The sequence below is a fragment of the Eptesicus fuscus genome, chromosome 7, assembly GCF_027574615.1.
Source record: "Eptesicus fuscus isolate TK198812 chromosome 7, DD_ASM_mEF_20220401, whole genome shotgun sequence".
NCBI lineage: Eukaryota > Metazoa > Chordata > Mammalia > Chiroptera > Vespertilionidae > Eptesicus > Eptesicus fuscus.
Window position 1 is genome coordinate 49,307,409 of NC_072479.1, and position 18,676 is coordinate 49,326,084.

An 18,676-nucleotide genomic window follows, 5' to 3' on the forward strand; every position below is an offset into this window, starting at 1 on the left:
GGCAGTGCAAAATATAATTTCTCAAAGAGCTACTAGCATCTTTCTTCTAAGAACTAAAAAAAGCTTCCTTTAGTCTTCCTTAGTAATTAGACTTACGATTTATAAGCTTTTGATCTAGAGTGACACTCAGAACCTGGATATTCCATACTGAAATTGCTGAAGTAGAGGAAGGATAACCTAAATTTGCTTTTGATGTCAATCATGGGATATGAAGCAAACTTTCCATGTGCTAGAAAAATTTTGTTGAAAGACAGTTATTTCATTCATTCTTGAATAATACTGATTTATTCTGTTTATAGATGTCTTGCTAGTTTCAAAGGGTACATCAGATGTAGAAAACTTCTTAGTACACAGAAAACTATGGAATTATGAATATGCAAAATTAGATATGGGAAATAGAAGTTCATCCTTTCCACAGGGGATAATTATTTCCCAAAGGTAAATGACCCTAGTGCCTCTATTGATCTAGATTTCTGCATAGCAACCATATAATACGTTTTTGGAGCAGAAGAGAAATTTAGAGACCCTTCTAATGTAGCTGCGGAAACTAAAATCCAAATAAATAAAATAATTTTTCAAAGAATTTTCCTGACCAATTTGGAACCAAAATCAAGATCTTCTGGGTGGGGATACAATGTCACACTGCTTTTGTGATGGTCACTTTATTTTAGAGATGATGACTTGTGACTTAGGGAGATTAACCGATTTACTGAAGTTTAAATAGTCCCTTTGTGATAGTACTAGAAATAGAATCTAGGGCTTCTGATTTCCCAATCCAGGGCTCACTGAGTGTATTAATCTAAGCCTGGACTTGAAAAATTATTACTATTTTTTTGAGAACTCTTATAGTAAACCATTTATTTATTCATTTATTCATCAAACATTGATTTTTTCTATTATGGTTCTCAAACTGTGCTTCAAGCTGGGGAATCAGAGATGAATAATCATGAAGCTGAGCCTTACAATTTAATAGAGGGAAATAAAGAGTAAATATAGAAAACTTACAGGTGTTTCAGAAAAAAACTAAGAAAATATTAATCAGAGGAGAGAAGGCTGGTCCAGTCTACCCGAGGATTTGATTTGATTAGCAGCTTCATAGAGTAGGTGTTGTGATGTTTTCAAAATGAAAGGTGGGGTAAGTGTTTCCTGGGGGCTAAGAAGTGGGGCAAGGACTCAGGAAAGAGAGAGAGGTGGCCTGAGCAAAGATATAAGGTTCTAAAAATTGTTTCTATGACTCAAGTGTAGGTTACAACAGAGCACACAGGAAAGGAAGACTGCAATAGTCAGAAATGGGCTGATGGAAGGATGCTTGGGCCATACCCAAGAATTTAAATTTATTCTATGAATAATTATGAGCCAAGAATGGTTTTATACCCTGGGATTAATTTTAGAAAGATCTACCATGGTAGAATGTGAGTGTTTATATTTGTGCAAGAGAATAAGCTAACAAGGAGGGAGACCCATCAGAGATCCCTTATGGTTATGCTATGAAAAGATGCTAAGGATGCGCAAGTTAAGTCATTAGAGGTAAAGTTGCAAATGAGGGAGGGAAATTAAGTAAACAGGAAGCAAAATGAGAGGAATTTGGTGAGCAAAGAGATGTGGGGTAGGTGATGGAATTGACATTGAACTGGGAGTTAAGAGAGCTGAATTCTAATTATGGATCTCCCCACTCTTAAGCCTGTGATTTTGAACTAGTGAGTATACTAGATGTTTTCTAACAATTTCATTTTTGTAAAGTGGCAAAATATGACTTTATTATTTTTAAATTCTCTAAAAGTCAATGATTCTCTCTTAGATGTCTGCATTATATAAATGGATTCAAGGGTCTAAGTAAGGTTTTCTTAGACTCCATAATAAGAGGTATGGCTAACATTTACTCTGTTTATCAAATATAAGCATCATTATAAGTGCTGAATCAATTGATCCTTTCATCCCTTTATGATAGGTATTATAATTCCTATTTTACTGATGTGAAGCTGAAGCATAAGAGAGGCAAAATATTTTTTTTTCAAATTACATATTCTTTGTTCTTTGAATGCCTTAGTCCATTCAAGCTGCCATCACAAAACACCAAAGACTGGGTGGCCTATTAACAAAGGAAGTTTGTTTCTCATAGTTCTGGGGACTTGAAGTTTAAGATCAGAGTGCCAGCATGGTACAAGTGAGGGCCCTCTTCTGGGCTTCAGACTTCATGTTGTGTCCTCACATTGCAGAAGGGGTGAGCCTCTCCTTGGGGGCCTCTTTTATAAGGACACTAACCCAATTACCTCCCCAAGATCCTACCTTTAATACCATCACCGTGGGCACTTGGTTTCCATCATGAATAATGGGGAGACACAAACACTCAGACCATAACACTGAATAGTTTCCTTAAGAAGCACTTGGACTATACCTGACTCCTTTCTAGGCCCATTGATAGGAATATTATTGTGTATTAGTTAATACTTGCTATTATAACAGATATACTTCTAAATCTCATTGACCTAACATAGCCTGTTTACTTCTGGTATATATGAAGCCAGTTAATGTCAGGGGATGGATCTCTCCTCTACACAGTCATTCAGGATGATTGTGGCTCTTCAAGGTCACCTTTGGCACTGACATGCAACTTAAAGGGGAGGAGAGAGTGGGTGATGGAGTAGGTTTCTAAGGAAGTATAATGTACTTCTGCCCACTGTCTAGTTGTATGCCCAGGAGGAAAGATAAAGGAGACTTAATGAATAGGTAGACACTCTCTTGTAAAGCTGGGACTTGAACCTAAACTATCTTGGCTTCAGAATCCTCACCCAAACCACTGTGCTAGGATACCTTTGGTACTTGATTTGTCTCATGGAATCAACAGTAATTAAACTGTTTTGTACATAAAAGAATATGAGGATTATGAGGATGTAGATTGACTTTACAGTGAATGTTATACTGTGTAGTTAAGATTCATGACTTCATACATATAAGAAATATATCCAAAAATATAAACTCCATTCGCAGTTTTTCATTTGGTGCAGTGACTTAATGAAGTTAATTTATGTAAGTAAAAGTGATTTAAAAAAATCTGTTTTACTTTGACTTTCATTTTCTGATAGGTCTACTTTATAGTACCCATTTAATGAAACTTAATTATTTCATGAACTCATAGAATTTTAAAAGTAGAAGGAATCTTTAAATTCACTCTATAAATAGACTGATATTTTTCAATTGAGGAAAAAGACCCAGCGATCCAAATGACTTACTCAAGATTACACTCTTTAGGGACAGAGAACTATGTACTAGGCCCAAATATCCCATCTTTTCTTTAAGTGCTCTTTCTACTCACTGTCATTTTTCTCAATAAGCACTTGGGCTGTACTGCCCTCCTTCCTAGAATCACTTAAAGGAAATTTATTAATCATTAAAGAGCACTGTGACTCCTACAGTGTATAGGAAGCGGGGATATTCTGATTCTTCACATTTTGTGTGCATGTGTAATTTGGGATTAAGCAGGACATCTGCTGTTAGCCTTTGACATTAGAAACATTCACAGTAATTTGAGATGGCCTTTGGATCATCATTTGAAATGTCAATTTCCACTAGGAGGTTAAAGGAGAAAGTGTGGCTGCTGGTTTGTGTATTTCCTGGGTACTTTGAAGGTAGAAACTTGTCTCTTGTTCTTAAAAATAAGGGCAAAGAATCCCTCTGCTAATAATTAGCTTTTGTTCATTATAACTTTAATTACAAAAACTTAAATATCCTAGGCAGCACATTTTGGGGGGTCAAACAGAGACATCACTGGGTTATCTAAGAGGGGGGGTGGGAAAGGGCTCATTTAAAACGATTGTAGGGAAAATTTCAGGAAGACCTCGCCAAGAGCAGATGCCAAGGCAGCCGAAGGAACTACCTACTGTCTTGTCTGTTACCTCTCTCTGCACCTCTCCTGTTTGCTTCCTCTGAGTGCATCTCTCATCACCATGAGGTGCACAACATTCTCCATGGGCTCAAATGCCCATTTCCCTGTGGCTATTTCTGACTTCTAGTCCACATTTCCAGAGGGATGGATTTGATTGGTCTAGCTCCTCTTTTTCAGATCAGGCTTCCCAAGCAAAAGTTGCTGGGCAGTTTTTAAAGAGACCACTCAGTTGCCTTCCTCAGTGTCAGTTCTCATTTAAAAACAAAGGAGGTACGAGATGTTCATGTTTAAAATGAGGGCAAATGAATCTAAAATTTTAGAGTGAATCTTCTGTCCCACCTTTCTCTTAAAATAGACTGAGGACATCATCTGGTTGAGAGTTTGCTTTTGTTAAGAGAGACTGTACTGTTAATTAGGGTTATTCTTTAGTGCCAATCTGTCTTTCCCTAATAATTTTATTTTTCCCCATAAAATTGGAGACATTTCAGAAAACAGGCTTTGCAAAAATGTCACTGGCACTTGGCTATTTCCTGCCCAATCATCCTGACTTCATAAATTATGCAAATTTTTGAAATTTCATTGAGCTATGTAAGTGATTATTTCTTTTAATTAGATTGCTTCACCAGGAAGTCTAAAAATGTGCCTTGTTTTCTCCTTCTAATGAATTAAAGTGAGAAATTAGCTGTCTCAAAAAGTTTCTGTTTCAGCACATTTTTCCATTCAAAGTGATTTACAGCAACCTCAATCCACTAAGCCGCTTGCATTTTACATGCTTATTTTGGTGCGAGTAGGTGATCCTTTATTCCTGTGTAGAAGAAGGTATAATGCAGACTCTCTGGGGAGCTATTCAAGCTGGGTAAAACTATTAAATAGGAGTGTATGGAGACAAACAAAATTTCAGAATCAATGAGACAAATCAGAATACAAATAAGAACTGAAATTCAGTGGAGAGGAAACTAGATAGGTACAAATTCACAACTTAATGCTAAATTTACTCTCTCTGTAGCTTAAGTATCAGATTCAATTTTTTTACATGTATCTTATGTCAACACAAGTATATATAGACTTTTTTGTAATATTAAATTTGAACTTTTATAAAATGTAGGTAACTTTCCCTCACAACTGTCTTTGTAGTTTATATATGCTGCATTGTTTTGATATTTATTGATTACTTTAAAAAGTAAAAATCAAGATAATTAACATTTCAGTTGCTAAAGAGTTGAAAAGTAGTTTTATCATGTACATGGTCTGATTTAGTCTTTATAAGGGCTCATGGAGCCATTTTAGACATGAACAAACAAGTTCCTTGAAGGTGAATGGCTTGTTCAAGGCTTTGCTCAGAAAAGTATAGGTGAAAATAGGTGGGGACTGAGGTATTTCAGCTCCAGAGCCCATGCCCTTTCAAGGTTACCAAGTGTTGCATGTGGGGACAGGGATACCTTCCCTGCATTTCTCCACATCACCTGGATCTGTCCTCTGTAGCACATGTGAAGCTCTATAGAAAAGCCACCAGAGAACAGTGGTCAAGGTCATGGATTCTGAAAGCAAACTGCTTGGACTCTCCTCTCTGGTTTTGTCCCTTACTAATTACATTACCTTGGGCAAGCTCCTTAACCTTTCTGCGGTTCAGTTTCTGCAACCGTAAATTGGGGATAATTATAGCTTCCCCTATAATGGTTGCTGTGATGATAAAATAGAATAACGCTTGGCATACAGTTAAAATCCAGTAAATGTTAGCAATTACCATTATTCTATAAATTGTTTCCAGAGTGAATGAATTATTCTTACATATAGAATGTGATATGCAAAGCTTTGTGCTCTTATTAACCCTAAGGCCAGCAATATCTACTCCAGGTGAATGATTTACATAACTATTACTCTGTTGTGAGCTCATTTTTCATAGCTATGCATTTATAGTTGTTTCACAAGTGATGAATAAAATGTGAATATATTAACACGTATGTAAATATAAATTACACATATAATTATGTATGTATATAATGCTTAAAAATCTCTGCATGCTTACAAATAAAATGCTATTTAATTCATTTTGCCCCCTTATGAAGAGATGCCTTTCAATGGGTAAAAAAGGCATTTGGGAAAAAAATGCCTTATAGGACTTCATGCCAGAATATACCTTTGCCAAACATTTAGGAATCTTAAGATATGATTAAGTGGCAGTCTCTTAAGGCCATGTTTCTGGGCCATTATACGACTAACGGTCCTATTGTTGAAATAAGACATAAGGTAATAAGCTTGGAAGGCACAATTAGAGCTGGGTAAGACTTGGTATTCCTATTTTATAAGAATTAAACTGTGTGTCTCTAGTGTCACCTCACAAAATTGGAGGAGGCAACTTTGTGTTTATGCATCACATCCAGACAGGGGAAAATTGCAGACTAGCAACCAGGTGGGTTGTGTTTCTTTTTGTTTTTTAACTTCAGAATTTTTACATAAAAAATAAAAATTTGTGCCCAACTAGGGTTGCTCAGTGGTTGAACATTGACCCATGAACCAGGAGGTCACAATTCGATTCCTGGTCAGGGCACATGCCCAAGTTTCGGGCTCTGTCCCCAGTAGGGGGCATACAGGAGGCAGCCAATCAATGATTCTCATCATTGATGTTTCTATCTCTCTGAAATCAGTTTTTTTTTAAATTATTTTTTTTTCATTTAAATCTTCTCCAGGAGGTCTCACGTCATTTTGTTATGATGCTAACTGATAGTCTGTGAACCCTGTTTTGTTAATTTGGAAAACCCTAATATTTGATTAGGTTAGTTTAGCATAAGCTCTGTCTGAATCTGTGTAGAGAATTCCAGTAACTGCTTGAATTTCTTACAGTCTCATTAACCTTTTAAAATAAAACCAAGGCATTAGTTTTACCTCCTTAAATTATTGGTTTACCATCTATTAAACATATACCACATACTGAGCAGTTTACATGAAAAATTAGTCTTTGTCCACAAGGATTTGGTTATAAGAAATACATCAGACAAATGAGAAAACTATATATATTTATATACATGCTATGCTTAGGTGGACTAAATTCTGCTAGAAGATTCATTTCCCTGTTTTAAGCCATATCTACCAGCAGATATCAAGTAATACTGAACAGTCAATATTCTCCCTACCTAAGCCTTCAAACTCTTTCAAGTACAAGATTATCCATCTATCCCTCCACCCATCCTATTTTTAAAAGATTAATTATCCCTCTCTCATTCTCCCACAATAAACTTTAGAACTTCAGTTCTAATAAGAACAGCAAAGGCTGAGAGGGATTTTTCACAAAATCACATTTCTTGCCAGGAAACAAAACCTGTGTGCCTGAGTATTTTATTCATAGACAACGAAAAGAAAGTTTAGGTCAGAAAAGCCTCCTGTCTGTCAGGCCTGCTTTTGCTGCCGCCTTTATTATTAATCTCTTAGCATTTAGTCCCATGTTCTGTTTTCCCAGTGCAGCACCTACCTCATCCTCCTCTTCACTGAACCACATGGGCACTTCACTTCCGTTCTCTCAGAGAAGAAAGAAGCACACTTTCTTCACCAGAGCTCTGACATGCCGAACTTAGCCCATGTAATTATCCAACTATGGAACAATTCATTACAATCCTTTGAATCACATAAATATCTAAACAAGTTGTGTTTTATTCCATATTTATTCTGCATTGACTTAATTAAGGTAAATGATCCAGGTTTTGAGATATCATACTTAACTGAATTATCCTCCAACTAATGCATTTAGGAAAATATACTGAACCTCCCAGGAGAAAGTGCTACTGAGGCTTAAGTTTTGGAGCAGTAATAAACAACCTCCAAATTTTAGAGGCTTATAACAATTGAAGGTTTATTTCTCAGGCCTAGGTGCATCTTGCTGGGGACTCAGCTTGATCAAGTCTCTACTACCAAGAACACAATTGGTTTCTCTGGCTGGTAGGGAGAAATGGGGTGAATTACACACTCGCTCTTTATTTTTAATTTATTTTTCAATTACAATTGACATACAATATTATATTAGTTTCAGTGTGCAACCCAGTTATTAGACATTTATATCACTTACGAAGTGATTCCCCAATAAGTCTAGTACCCATCTGACACCATACATAGTTATTATATTATTGAGTATATTTCCTATGCTGTACTCTACATTCCTGTGACTATTTTGTAACTACCAATTTGTACTTCTGAACCCCTTCACCTTTTGCACCCATCCCATCTGGCAATCACCATTTTTATCTCTGTAACTATGAATTTGTTCATTTTGTTTCTTCATTTATTTTTTTAGATTCCACGTGTAAGTTAAATCATATGGTATTTTTTTTTTCTGCCTGACTTTAGCTTAGCACAATAAACTCTAGGTCCATCCAGGTTGTTGCAAAGGTAACATTTCATTCTTTTTATGACTGAGTCATATTCCATTGTACAATGTACCACACTTTCTTTATCCATTTGTCTATAGATGGGCACTTGGGTTGCTTCCAATATCTTGGCTATTGTGAATAATGCTGCAATAAACATAGGAGTATGTATATATTTTCAAATTAGTGTTTTGGATTTGTTAGAGAACTATCTAGAACTGGGATTGCTGGGTCATATGATAGTTACATTTTGAATTTTTTGAGGACCCTCCATATTGTTGTATTGTGACTGCATCAATTTACAAACCCACCAACAATGCATGAGGATTCCCTTTTCTCTATATGCTTGCCAACACTTGTTGTTTGTTGATGATAGCCCTCTTAGGGGTGTGAGGTGAAATGTCATTGTGGTTTTGATTTGCATTTATTTGATGATTAGTGATGTTGAGCATGTTTTCATGTCTATTGGCCATCTGTATGTCTTCTTTGAAGAAGTGTCTATTTAGGTCCTCTGCCCATTTTTTATTCAGATTGTTTGGGTTTTATTTAGTGTTAAGTTGTAAGAGTTTCTTATATATTTTGGATAGTAAGCCCTTATCAGATATATCATTGGTGAATATGTTCTCCCATTTAGTGAGTTGGCTTTTCATTTTGTTGATAGTTTCCTTCACTGTGCAAAAACTTTTGTTTGGTGTAGTCCTATTTGTTTACTTTTCTTTTGTTTCCCTTGCCTGAAAAGACATGTCCAAAAAATATTGCTTAGTGATGTCAAAGAATTTACCGCCTATGTTTTCTTCTAGGAGTTTATAGTTGAAGGTCTTGAACTTAAGTTTTTAATCCATTTTAGGTTTATTTTTGTATGTAATATAAAAAATGCTATAGTTAATTTTTTCATGTGTCTGTCCAGTTTTCCTAACACCATTTATTGGAGAGACTGTCTTTAACCCATTGTATAGTCTTGCCTCCTTTGTCATAGGTTAGTTGTCCACACAGACTGCTATCCTTTCCCTTTTCTCATAAGTGACTCATATTATTTAACTTCCATCTCATTGGCCTAAACAAGTCACATCGCTGCATCTAAATTTAATTGGGTGGAGAAATATAGTACTACCACATCCCAGAAAGGGGAGAACCAGAAATATTTGGTGAACAGCACTAATGACTACCACTGATTTTATGAACAGCACTAATGACAGCACTGATTTTATCCTCTTATTTTTCTTGTCAAAGTCAAACTTTTGATATTGGCATTTGGGAAAAAATATCAGATTAAGGGTCTTTTTCTATGTATGATAAAACCTTCCTTATAACAAAGTGGTAAAATGGCCTTGGTGCTGAAATTATGCCTTTTTTTCTCAGGGGAGAGGTTGGTGGAACCTACTGTGGTTCCTGGCTGCCATAGTCTGGGGAAGACCACAGAGCCCTAGCCACCATCAAACTCTTTCTGAAACTGTCTCAGCTCAGCACTCTGCCTACAGCTTCACTATCTGAAGAATCCTAATAATATCTTATCTCTAACCTGGCTTCCATTCAAAGAGTTGCAGGATTAATTGCCTCATGATTAACATATCTGCTTTCCTATATCACTATAAAAATTCCAAGCATACCAAATAATCTAATATCACATAGATGTTTATCTTAATTCTGCTCTGTATTCCACCTCTTCTTCCATCCACTGTGCCATCTGCACTTCACAGGGTGCGTCAGCCAACTTCCTGCCAAATGATCTACTGCCCTTTATAGGTAAACTTGCTTTCCTCTTTTTGAAATATTTACTTCATATACTAGTGCTCTTTTTTATTCTGAAACATCTCTCATATTTCATAGAAAAACTAGATAAAATCATATAAGAAACTGCCTCATCTTCTCACCACCTGATCCACTCACTCACACTTACCTGCTTCAGTCAAATGGATTGTGTCCCCACATCAATCTAATGCCATCCTCCCTGGTGCCCTGAATCTCAATTCCTTTTTCTTTCTCAAGAACTTTCTTTTTCAATTATCCATTTTTCTCTCCGATATTGACTGATTTTTCTACCAGATCATTCCAGCAAGTAAGCATGCTTTTATGGTATCTGTTTCCTTCTTTCTTTCACAGAAAAACTCCATGAAAGAAATTTTTATAATTGTACAGTTTTACATCTTATTCTGTACCAAACATACTTCAACCATGCTTTATCAGGCCATTAAAATGATTTTTAGGGAGAAACCAAGATGGCGGCATAGGTTAAACACCTAACCTGCAGCCGGGCACAACAATTTCAAAAATACAACTAGAGGTCAGAACGGACATCGTCCAGAAAATGATTTTTATTAAGTTGAAATGCTAACAATACTAACTGAGTGCTGATGATGAGTCGGGAAGTGTTCTAAATACTTTATACATGATAAATCATTTAATTCCCAAACCAGCCATATGAAGATTATGCTATTAACATCTCTGTTCTAGACATAAAAGACTGCTACTCAGAGATATTAGGTAACTTGCCCAAAATCACACAGCTGCTAGGAGTAGCTTAGATTGGAACCCAGAAACTTTGGTTTCAACCACTACATCATATTACTTTTTTAAGGGACAATTATTTCTTTTAACTTATTGAACCTTTCAGTAGCTTTTGGCATAGCTGATCAATCCCTTCTTCTTGAAACATTTTATTCTTTGGGTTCTATGTCTTTATTTGGGTTCTTTTTTCTCGCACCCCATATGTTGGTCCTTACCAGTCTTTTTTTTTTTCTGTTTTCTTCATTGCAGGTCTATACTTTGGGACATTTTCCTCTTCTTTGTTGGTAGCCCTTCCATGGTAATTTGGTTCAGATCTCTTGAGTGTGAATCTGGAGCCCATATTTTTCCCCTAAGCTCTATTTCATAAATGATGCTGCCTGATTTACTGTATATCTCTACTTGAGTATCTTATAAGGATCTCACATTTAACAGAGAAAAAGAGAACTATAGACATTCCAGCCCAACCCATCTTTTTGCCAAATTCTCCTTTCCCCAAGACTTTATCTACCAATGCCACCAACCTCAGGACAAATTTAGGAGTAATCCTTAATTCCTTTTTCCCTCACAGCTGACATTCTACCCATTAGCAAGTCAAACCAACCCTGCGCTGAAATACCCCTAACCTGCTACTTCCCCACAAGTTTACTGCTGTTAGTATAGTCTTAATTCCATCCTTTATCACTTAGACTCCTGCAGTCTCTTCATAATTGGTTTCCCTGATTCCACTCTTGCTTTTCCCCCCAGTCCTTTCTCTAAAGAGCAGCCTGAGAAAATGTCTAAAGTGTTAATGAGATCATACCAAAGACTTTTCCTTGCAATGAGAATCAAGTCCCATCTCCTTACTGTGGCATATCAGACCCTACATGATCTTCCCACATTTCTGACTCCTTTCCCTTGACTTCTCAATTGTTCCACCACACTGGTCATCCTGCTGTCCTGAGAACATACCATGCTTTTCCCCATTTGGTACCTTGTCATTGCTGCTCTTTCTCTTTGGAATGCTCTTCCTTAGATCTTCATAATGGGTGCTTCCTTCTCTTCACTCAGGTCATTATTCAGGTACCTCCTTCGAGAGGTCTTCCTTGAGACTCTTGCTAAAATATACATTCTCTCCGTCCTTAATTACTCTAAAAAACATATTACATTTCCTTCAAAGCGCTTACAAATCTAATATTGTCCTATGGAATCATTAACTTAGGCATTATTATTTGTTTTCTCCAGATGAATATAAGCTCTTTGCGGACATGGTCTATGTCTCTCTTATTCACTGATGCAACCCTAAAACCATGCCTGATGTGTGGTATTGACTCAACTAAAATGTGACTAAGTATAGTGTAGAAAGCAGTATGATGACTTGTATAACACAAAAACATTCAATAAGTTAAAACCAATGGAATCATCCTTAGCTAAGAAAGTATGTTCCAGAAGTAGATAGAGAAGTCTTGGGGAAAGGAGAATTTGGCAAAAAATAGGTTGGGCTAGAATGTCTATAGTTCTCTTTTTTCTCTAAATGTGAGCTCCTTATAAGACACTTAAGTAGAGCTATAAATCAGGCAGCACCACTTATGAAATAGAGTTTAGGGAAGAAATCTGGGCTGTAGATTCACACTTTGGAGACCTACATCAATAGGTACAAGTCATAGACTGAACAAAACTATCATGGGAAGGCTACCAACAAAGCATGAGGAACAGAAATCTCGCTCTTAAATTTTTAGCATTGCTAGGGATAGCTTTGTGACTTTGGAAATGATATTTGCTTCTTAAAAGCTCTTTTGAGAATTACTTGTCAAAGCTGTATGTCATACTTGAGCTTCTTGATCTCTCATGGAGGTATGAGGTGGATAATATGTGTGATTTCCTCTTTCTCACAAGAAAAAATCTAAACAAGTTATCTAACACAGCGGTTCCTCATCTCCCAGGGAAGATTAATATTATAAATGTATAATGTGCTCTTCTCAATATGCTTATAACATTAAAGAACTTTAGATCTCTACTTTTTCTATGTAAATTTGTTTTTATAGCAATCACAGTTTTAAAACTTCTGAAAGTATAGTATTTCAATAAATGTTGGATTCTAAGCTATTTTTGTTTTTAGCAGATGAAACTTTTCCTTTATCATGTCACAGTAGGATTAATAGAGTCTTATCATAATGTGATGTCAGGTCCCAAAATTTCACCTTCATAGACTTACTGCAAGGTGGATGGAAAGGGTAGGGGGCCTCACAGCTTTTTGGACTGGGTTTCTAGGCTAGATATAAATCTACCCAAGTTCTGGCTGTACTTGGTGCCTTTTGGTGGCAGTTGTCCCTGCAGGCAAAATTGGAAGGAATGATTTTTGGGATCTGAAACTGGCTGGAACTTTTGGGACAATAATAGCAATTTCAAGAATCAGCCCATTAATTCATTTCCAGAGAAACTGTGCAGATGAATAGTAAGGAGGGGGAAATCTGCCCTTCATCATTGCTTCTGGAAAATTGTTATTCTGCCTGACCTTACACTCACCCCCAGATGAACATAACCTTTATATTATCCATCAGCCACACTGTAGCATATTTGTCCAGGGGTTTACTTTAACATGTTGGGAAAAAAAGGTGTAAAAAGAAGCCACATGCAACTAAATATGTTTTTGACAGCACTATATATTGCTCCTATATTTCAGACTGTTCTAACGGCTTATTTTAATCTAGTTACCAGTTATTCCTGCTTCACCAAGCATTTACTGGCAGAAATGGTCCTGCCACATTTAGAAAAGAAATCAACTCCCATTATGGAGTCAGCATCATTGTAGTTCTAGTTTCATGCCTGGTGGGTCCCCTATAGAGCTATATGTAATGCACTGCTAATTAAAAAGAGGAAGGAAGTGTCCAAAGCTTTCTTAATGTCTCATCTTTTGTTTTTGTTTGTACAGCTCACCATGTTAAAACGGGCACTTGCGAGGTGGTGGCACTCCACAGATGCTGTAATAAGAACAAGATAGAAGAACGGTCACAAACTGTCAAGTGCTCCTGCTTCCCCGGGCAGGTGGCAGGCACCACGCGAGCTGCTCCATCTTGTGTGGATGGTGCGACTTTTACATTGCTCATTGCGGTAGTGTAGCTGGGGACTGCTTAGAACTGGAACCCCAGTGTAATGCTGTTGACGGGGCCAATTCTGAGGGACCGCAGTCTAGATTATGTGGTTGACATGAGGTTATTTGTAAGGCATTTTGAAATCCAAAATCCTTTGGAAGGAGGCCTAAGGACTTACCCAGTTTCATAAAAAACGGCGTTATAATGGGGTTCCAACAAATTCAAGTGCTTCTTTGATGCCATGAAATACTGATTTACCAACTGAGGGTGTGTGTGTGTTTGTAAATTAATTGGGAAAGAAGATGAAAACAGATGATTAAATAGTATGTATTTCTAAGCCCATGGATGGTTCTTAAGAATGAAAAATGAACATCATGCACATAAAAGAATATTAGCTGTGGATAGAATTTACATAAAATGTTAGTTATTATAAAGATGCATCAGAATATTCATTTCTTTATTTGATTATTTACTTAATTAGAATAGGATATTCAGCCATTTAATTGATGTTACCATAAATAATAATTTAAGTGCTCATATTAGCATGGTCCATATCTTGTGAAGATGGCTACTGCCCACAGTAAAAAGAAATTTAAAAAATTGCATTAACTCTAATGCCCTCTGATTTTCAGCCTACTGTGGGAAATATAACAGTTACTCTAAAATACTGACTCTAAATTGGTCAGGGGCTTATTTGCTTATCTGTGTATGTAAACCAGTTATTGCATACATACTGTTAGTTTCTTTCAAATATATAGTTTTCATGAAGCCTATATATTCCCGTGAAAAATCATTCAACAATGTGCTTATTGTGTATTGTACGTTTAATGATTCAAAAGGGTAAGTCTCATGTAAAGTATTCTTACCATAATAAAGTAAAATTAAAACAATTATTCTACTCAGAAAATCTAGATTTAGCCCTTTTGGACCAAAAAAAAAAAAAAAAAAAAGAGAGAGGCAGGCCCTAAAACACAGTCTACCCAGTGATAGGAAAAATTGATGGCTTTTTCTTTAAATGTGCACCCAGAGAATGAACAAACCCAATGGAAAACATTGCATCAATTTTCTATCTCCTGTAGCTTCCATAGTGGAACAGAAATGGTGGTGTCATATGCAGCCATGTCTTGAGGGAGAGGAGTGTAAAGTTCTTCCTGATCGGAAAGGATGGAGCTGCTCCTCTGGGAATAAAGTGAAAACAACTCGGGTAAGTGGACAGCCAGCTTGGGAAAGTAAAATGTCTCTGAATTAACAAAGCGTACACAGTGATATCTTTAAGTGTTGGTTGGAGAATGAGAGAGTATAGTTTTCCATAGTATGTTTTTCCCCATTTTCTCCCTAATTCATTTTTCATAGCACATTTTTATTTCATTCAGAATAACATCTCTAGATTGCCATCAGCTGTTGTGTTAGCTAAATAAACAAATATTGTTTGTTCCATCATGAGATACTGACAGTAATGTGAAACCCCCCAAGGTTAAAAATGCTGAAATACTGAATGTAATGTGAAACCCCCCAGCATATTAAAAATGCTGGGAAGGTGACCCCAACCCCTTATTCTGCTCATGGATAGAACTCTGAATAGATTCTCAAAAAAAAAAAAAATTATAATAGAGTCCCGGTGCATGGATTAGTGCACTGGTGAGGTCCCTTGACCTGGTCTGTGGGAATTGGGCCAAAACCAGCTCTCCAACATCCCCAGAGGGGTCCAGGATTGCGAGAGGGCACAAGCCAGGCTGAGGGACCCCACTGGTGCACAATTGGGGCCGGGGAGGGACCGTGGGAGGGCTCCAGGGTGTGTCCGGCCTGTCTCACCCAGTCCCGATCAGCTGGACCCCAGCAGCATCTGGTCAGAGCATCTGCCCCCTGGTCGTCAGTGCACATCATAGTGACTGGTTGAACAAATGGTCCGGCACTTAGCATATTAGGCTTTTATTATATAGGATATGACAATAAAATTTGCCAACTAAGATTCTTGCATTTTTATGAAAGTAATTATTTTGATCTCCCTGATTTCTGGATCAATAAATAATTTTCTAATATAGTATAAACTTTACATGGGCCTGTTTAATTGTTATCACAAATAGTTTGTTAAGTGCTCAGATTACCACAGTATAGTTCATGGGTTAATATAAAGAGAATACTCTTTAGAAAATGGTATACTTCCGCTTGCAATGCTGACTTCTGGGAAATGGGAGAGAAGTGAAAAACAGTGTTATTCTTTGTTCTTCTAATTAGTTCAATGGATGTTCTGGACTGGCAAATTTTAAATATTTTCTTTGTAGATTCAGCTGCGAAAGTTCTGTCTTGTTTTGCTGAGGGGAAAGTAGACAATTGAATAGAATTGAATCATCGTACAAGGGAATGTTTTATAAAAAAAACAGAACATAACCCTGACCTCTTGGCTTAGTGGTTGAGTATTGACCTATTCACCAGGAGGTTGCCAGTTCAATTCCTGGCCAGAGAATATGCCTGGGTTGCAGGCTCAATCCCCAGCAGGGGGCATGTAGGAGACAGCTGATCTATGATGTTTTTCTCTCATCAATGTTTCTACCTCTCCTCTCTAAAATAAAATTTTAAAAATTAAAAAAAAAAAACCACCCAATGAACAAAACAAAACAAAATAACATAAAACTAGATGCTGGTAATTGACAATAACAGTTTTTATAAACCTGTCAGGGAGAAGTGTCACGCACCTCCTTCTGGGGCCAGAAAAGCAACTAAATCAGAGAACATCCACCCAGAATTAACAAATTAGACACAGCTGAGGAGACAATTTTCAATAAGGAAGGTCAGAGGATGCCTAGAGAATGCCACTTGCCAGCCATTACCTGGGTGGAACCACCACTGTGTCCCAGCAGTGAGTGGTGCAGTACCTCCTGGCAGGATCCCAGATGTCTGCAGTGACCACTTGCCAGAGTGACCTCCACACCAGGCCTCCTCACTAGTCTGCTAGGACCCAGCATCCCAGGATCCATTTCCAGGAACCCGCAGTGAATGCAATCCAGGGGGACCCCCTGTGCCCTACATCTGACCAAGCCCCAGGACCTGCTGTCAGGGTGACCCAGGGCAACATAATGTGTTACCCACTCTGAGCCACAGAAGAGCACCAACTGTGCAACCCAGAAAAACCCATATCCACTTCACCTAGGGCCCCAGGAGGGATGATCCAGAGCAACCCAGTGCATGCCTCACTCAGGGCCACAGGAGAGCTATGACTATGTGACCCAGAGCAACCCACGTTCATTCCACCTCAGCCCTTGGGGCAGTCCTGCCGGGGATACCCAGAGCAACCCAGTGTGTGTCTCACTCTGGGCTACAGGAGAATGTGGACTGTGTGACCCGGAGCAACTCGCCCCCGCTTCACAGCAGGGAGAGGTGAACTGGAGCGACAAAGAGCAGGCCTCACTCCAGGCCAAATGAAATGAGGACGGTGTGACCCAGTGCAACCTGCACTCACTCCACCCCAAGCCCAGGGACTTGCTGGGATAACCTAGAGTAACCCAGCACATGCCCTACTCTGGGTCACAGAAGAGCTCTGACTGTGCTACCCAGAGCAACCCGCACCCACTCCACCCCAGCCCCTAGTACAGTCCTTCTAGGGCTACCAGGAGCAACCCAGACCATGCCACACTCTGGGTCACAGGAGAGCACTGCTGGGGTGAACTGGAGCAATCTGGTATGCCCAGCCAGGTTCCACAGTACCATGCTGCAAGTGACCTGCCAGAGGGACCTAGGGCACCACTTTGCCATGGGTGCTGGGGCCACACAGTGAATTGCATGTCAGAGGGCTCGGGGTCTTCACAGGGAGTTGCACATCAGAGGAACTGATACTCTGCAGCGGACAACTGAGGGACAAGATCTGTGGGAGAAGGGGATAAAATTCAGAGCAAATACAATAAAGGTGTGAGATTCAAGGCAGACCCAGCCTCTGAGCTAATGATTTCTGGACCATTGGCCTGATAGGGTCTTCAACCTCTCAAACCCCAAGCATGGTACCCAGGGCCAGAAAGAGACAGCAAAATGGGGAGACAAAGAAACAGAGTAATCGCTAGAAAAAGAACTAAATGAAATGGAGGCAAGCAATATGTCAGAAAAAGAATTCAGAGTATGGTTCATAAAGTTCCTAAACCAGATGGATGAGAAAAACAACATATACACTGAGTGGCCAGATTATTTTGCATTCCAAGATCATAATAATCTGGCCACTCAGTGTGTGTGTGTGTATGTATATATATATTAGAGGCCCGGTGCATGAATTCGTGCATGGGTGGGGTCCGAAGAGCCTGGCCAGGAGGAGGGGACATGGGCGGTTGGCTGGTCTGTCTGTTGGTCAAACTCCTGGTCGAGGGGACAATTTGCATATTAGCCTTTTATTATATAGTATATAAACTGAGTGACCAGATTATTATGCATTCAGAGATCATAATAATCTGGACACTCAGTGTATAAGAATCAAGAGGAAATGATGAATGATATAGCGGCAATAAAAAACACAATGGAAAGTCTCAACAGTAAATTAGAAGAAGCTGAGGACCGAATCAGTGAGTAAAAAACACCCAATTTGAACAGCAATTGGAAAAAATAAAATAAAAAGAAGAGGGGAATTTAAGGGAACTTTGGGACAACATGAAATGAAGCAACATCCAAATATAGGGGTGCCCGAAGTTCAAGAAGAGGAGCAAGGAATAGAAAACCTATTTGAAGAAATAATGACAGAAAACTTTCCTGACGTGGGGAAGAAAAAGTGACACAAGCACAGAAAGTCCCAAGCAAGATGAACCCAAAAAGACCCACACCAAGACACGTCGTAATTACAATGAAAACCATTAATGACCAAGAAAGAATCTTAAGGGAGAGAGACAGAA

The 18,676-nt window shown here is 38.2% G+C and overlaps 1 protein-coding gene across 1 annotated transcript in view; it reads left to right on the top strand.

Annotated features, from left to right (window-relative positions):
- The window catches only part of TAFA2 (TAFA chemokine like family member 2), a 191,636-nt gene that overhangs the window by 139,209 nt on the left and 33,751 nt on the right, over nt 1-18,676 (top strand). The window contains exons 3-4 of the mRNA XM_054718591.1: nt 13,652-13,804; nt 14,891-15,015. Coding sequence (XP_054574566.1) covers nt 13,652-13,804; nt 14,891-15,015 — 278 coding nt within the window. The remainder of the gene's footprint in view (nt 1-13,651; nt 13,805-14,890; nt 15,016-18,676) is intronic.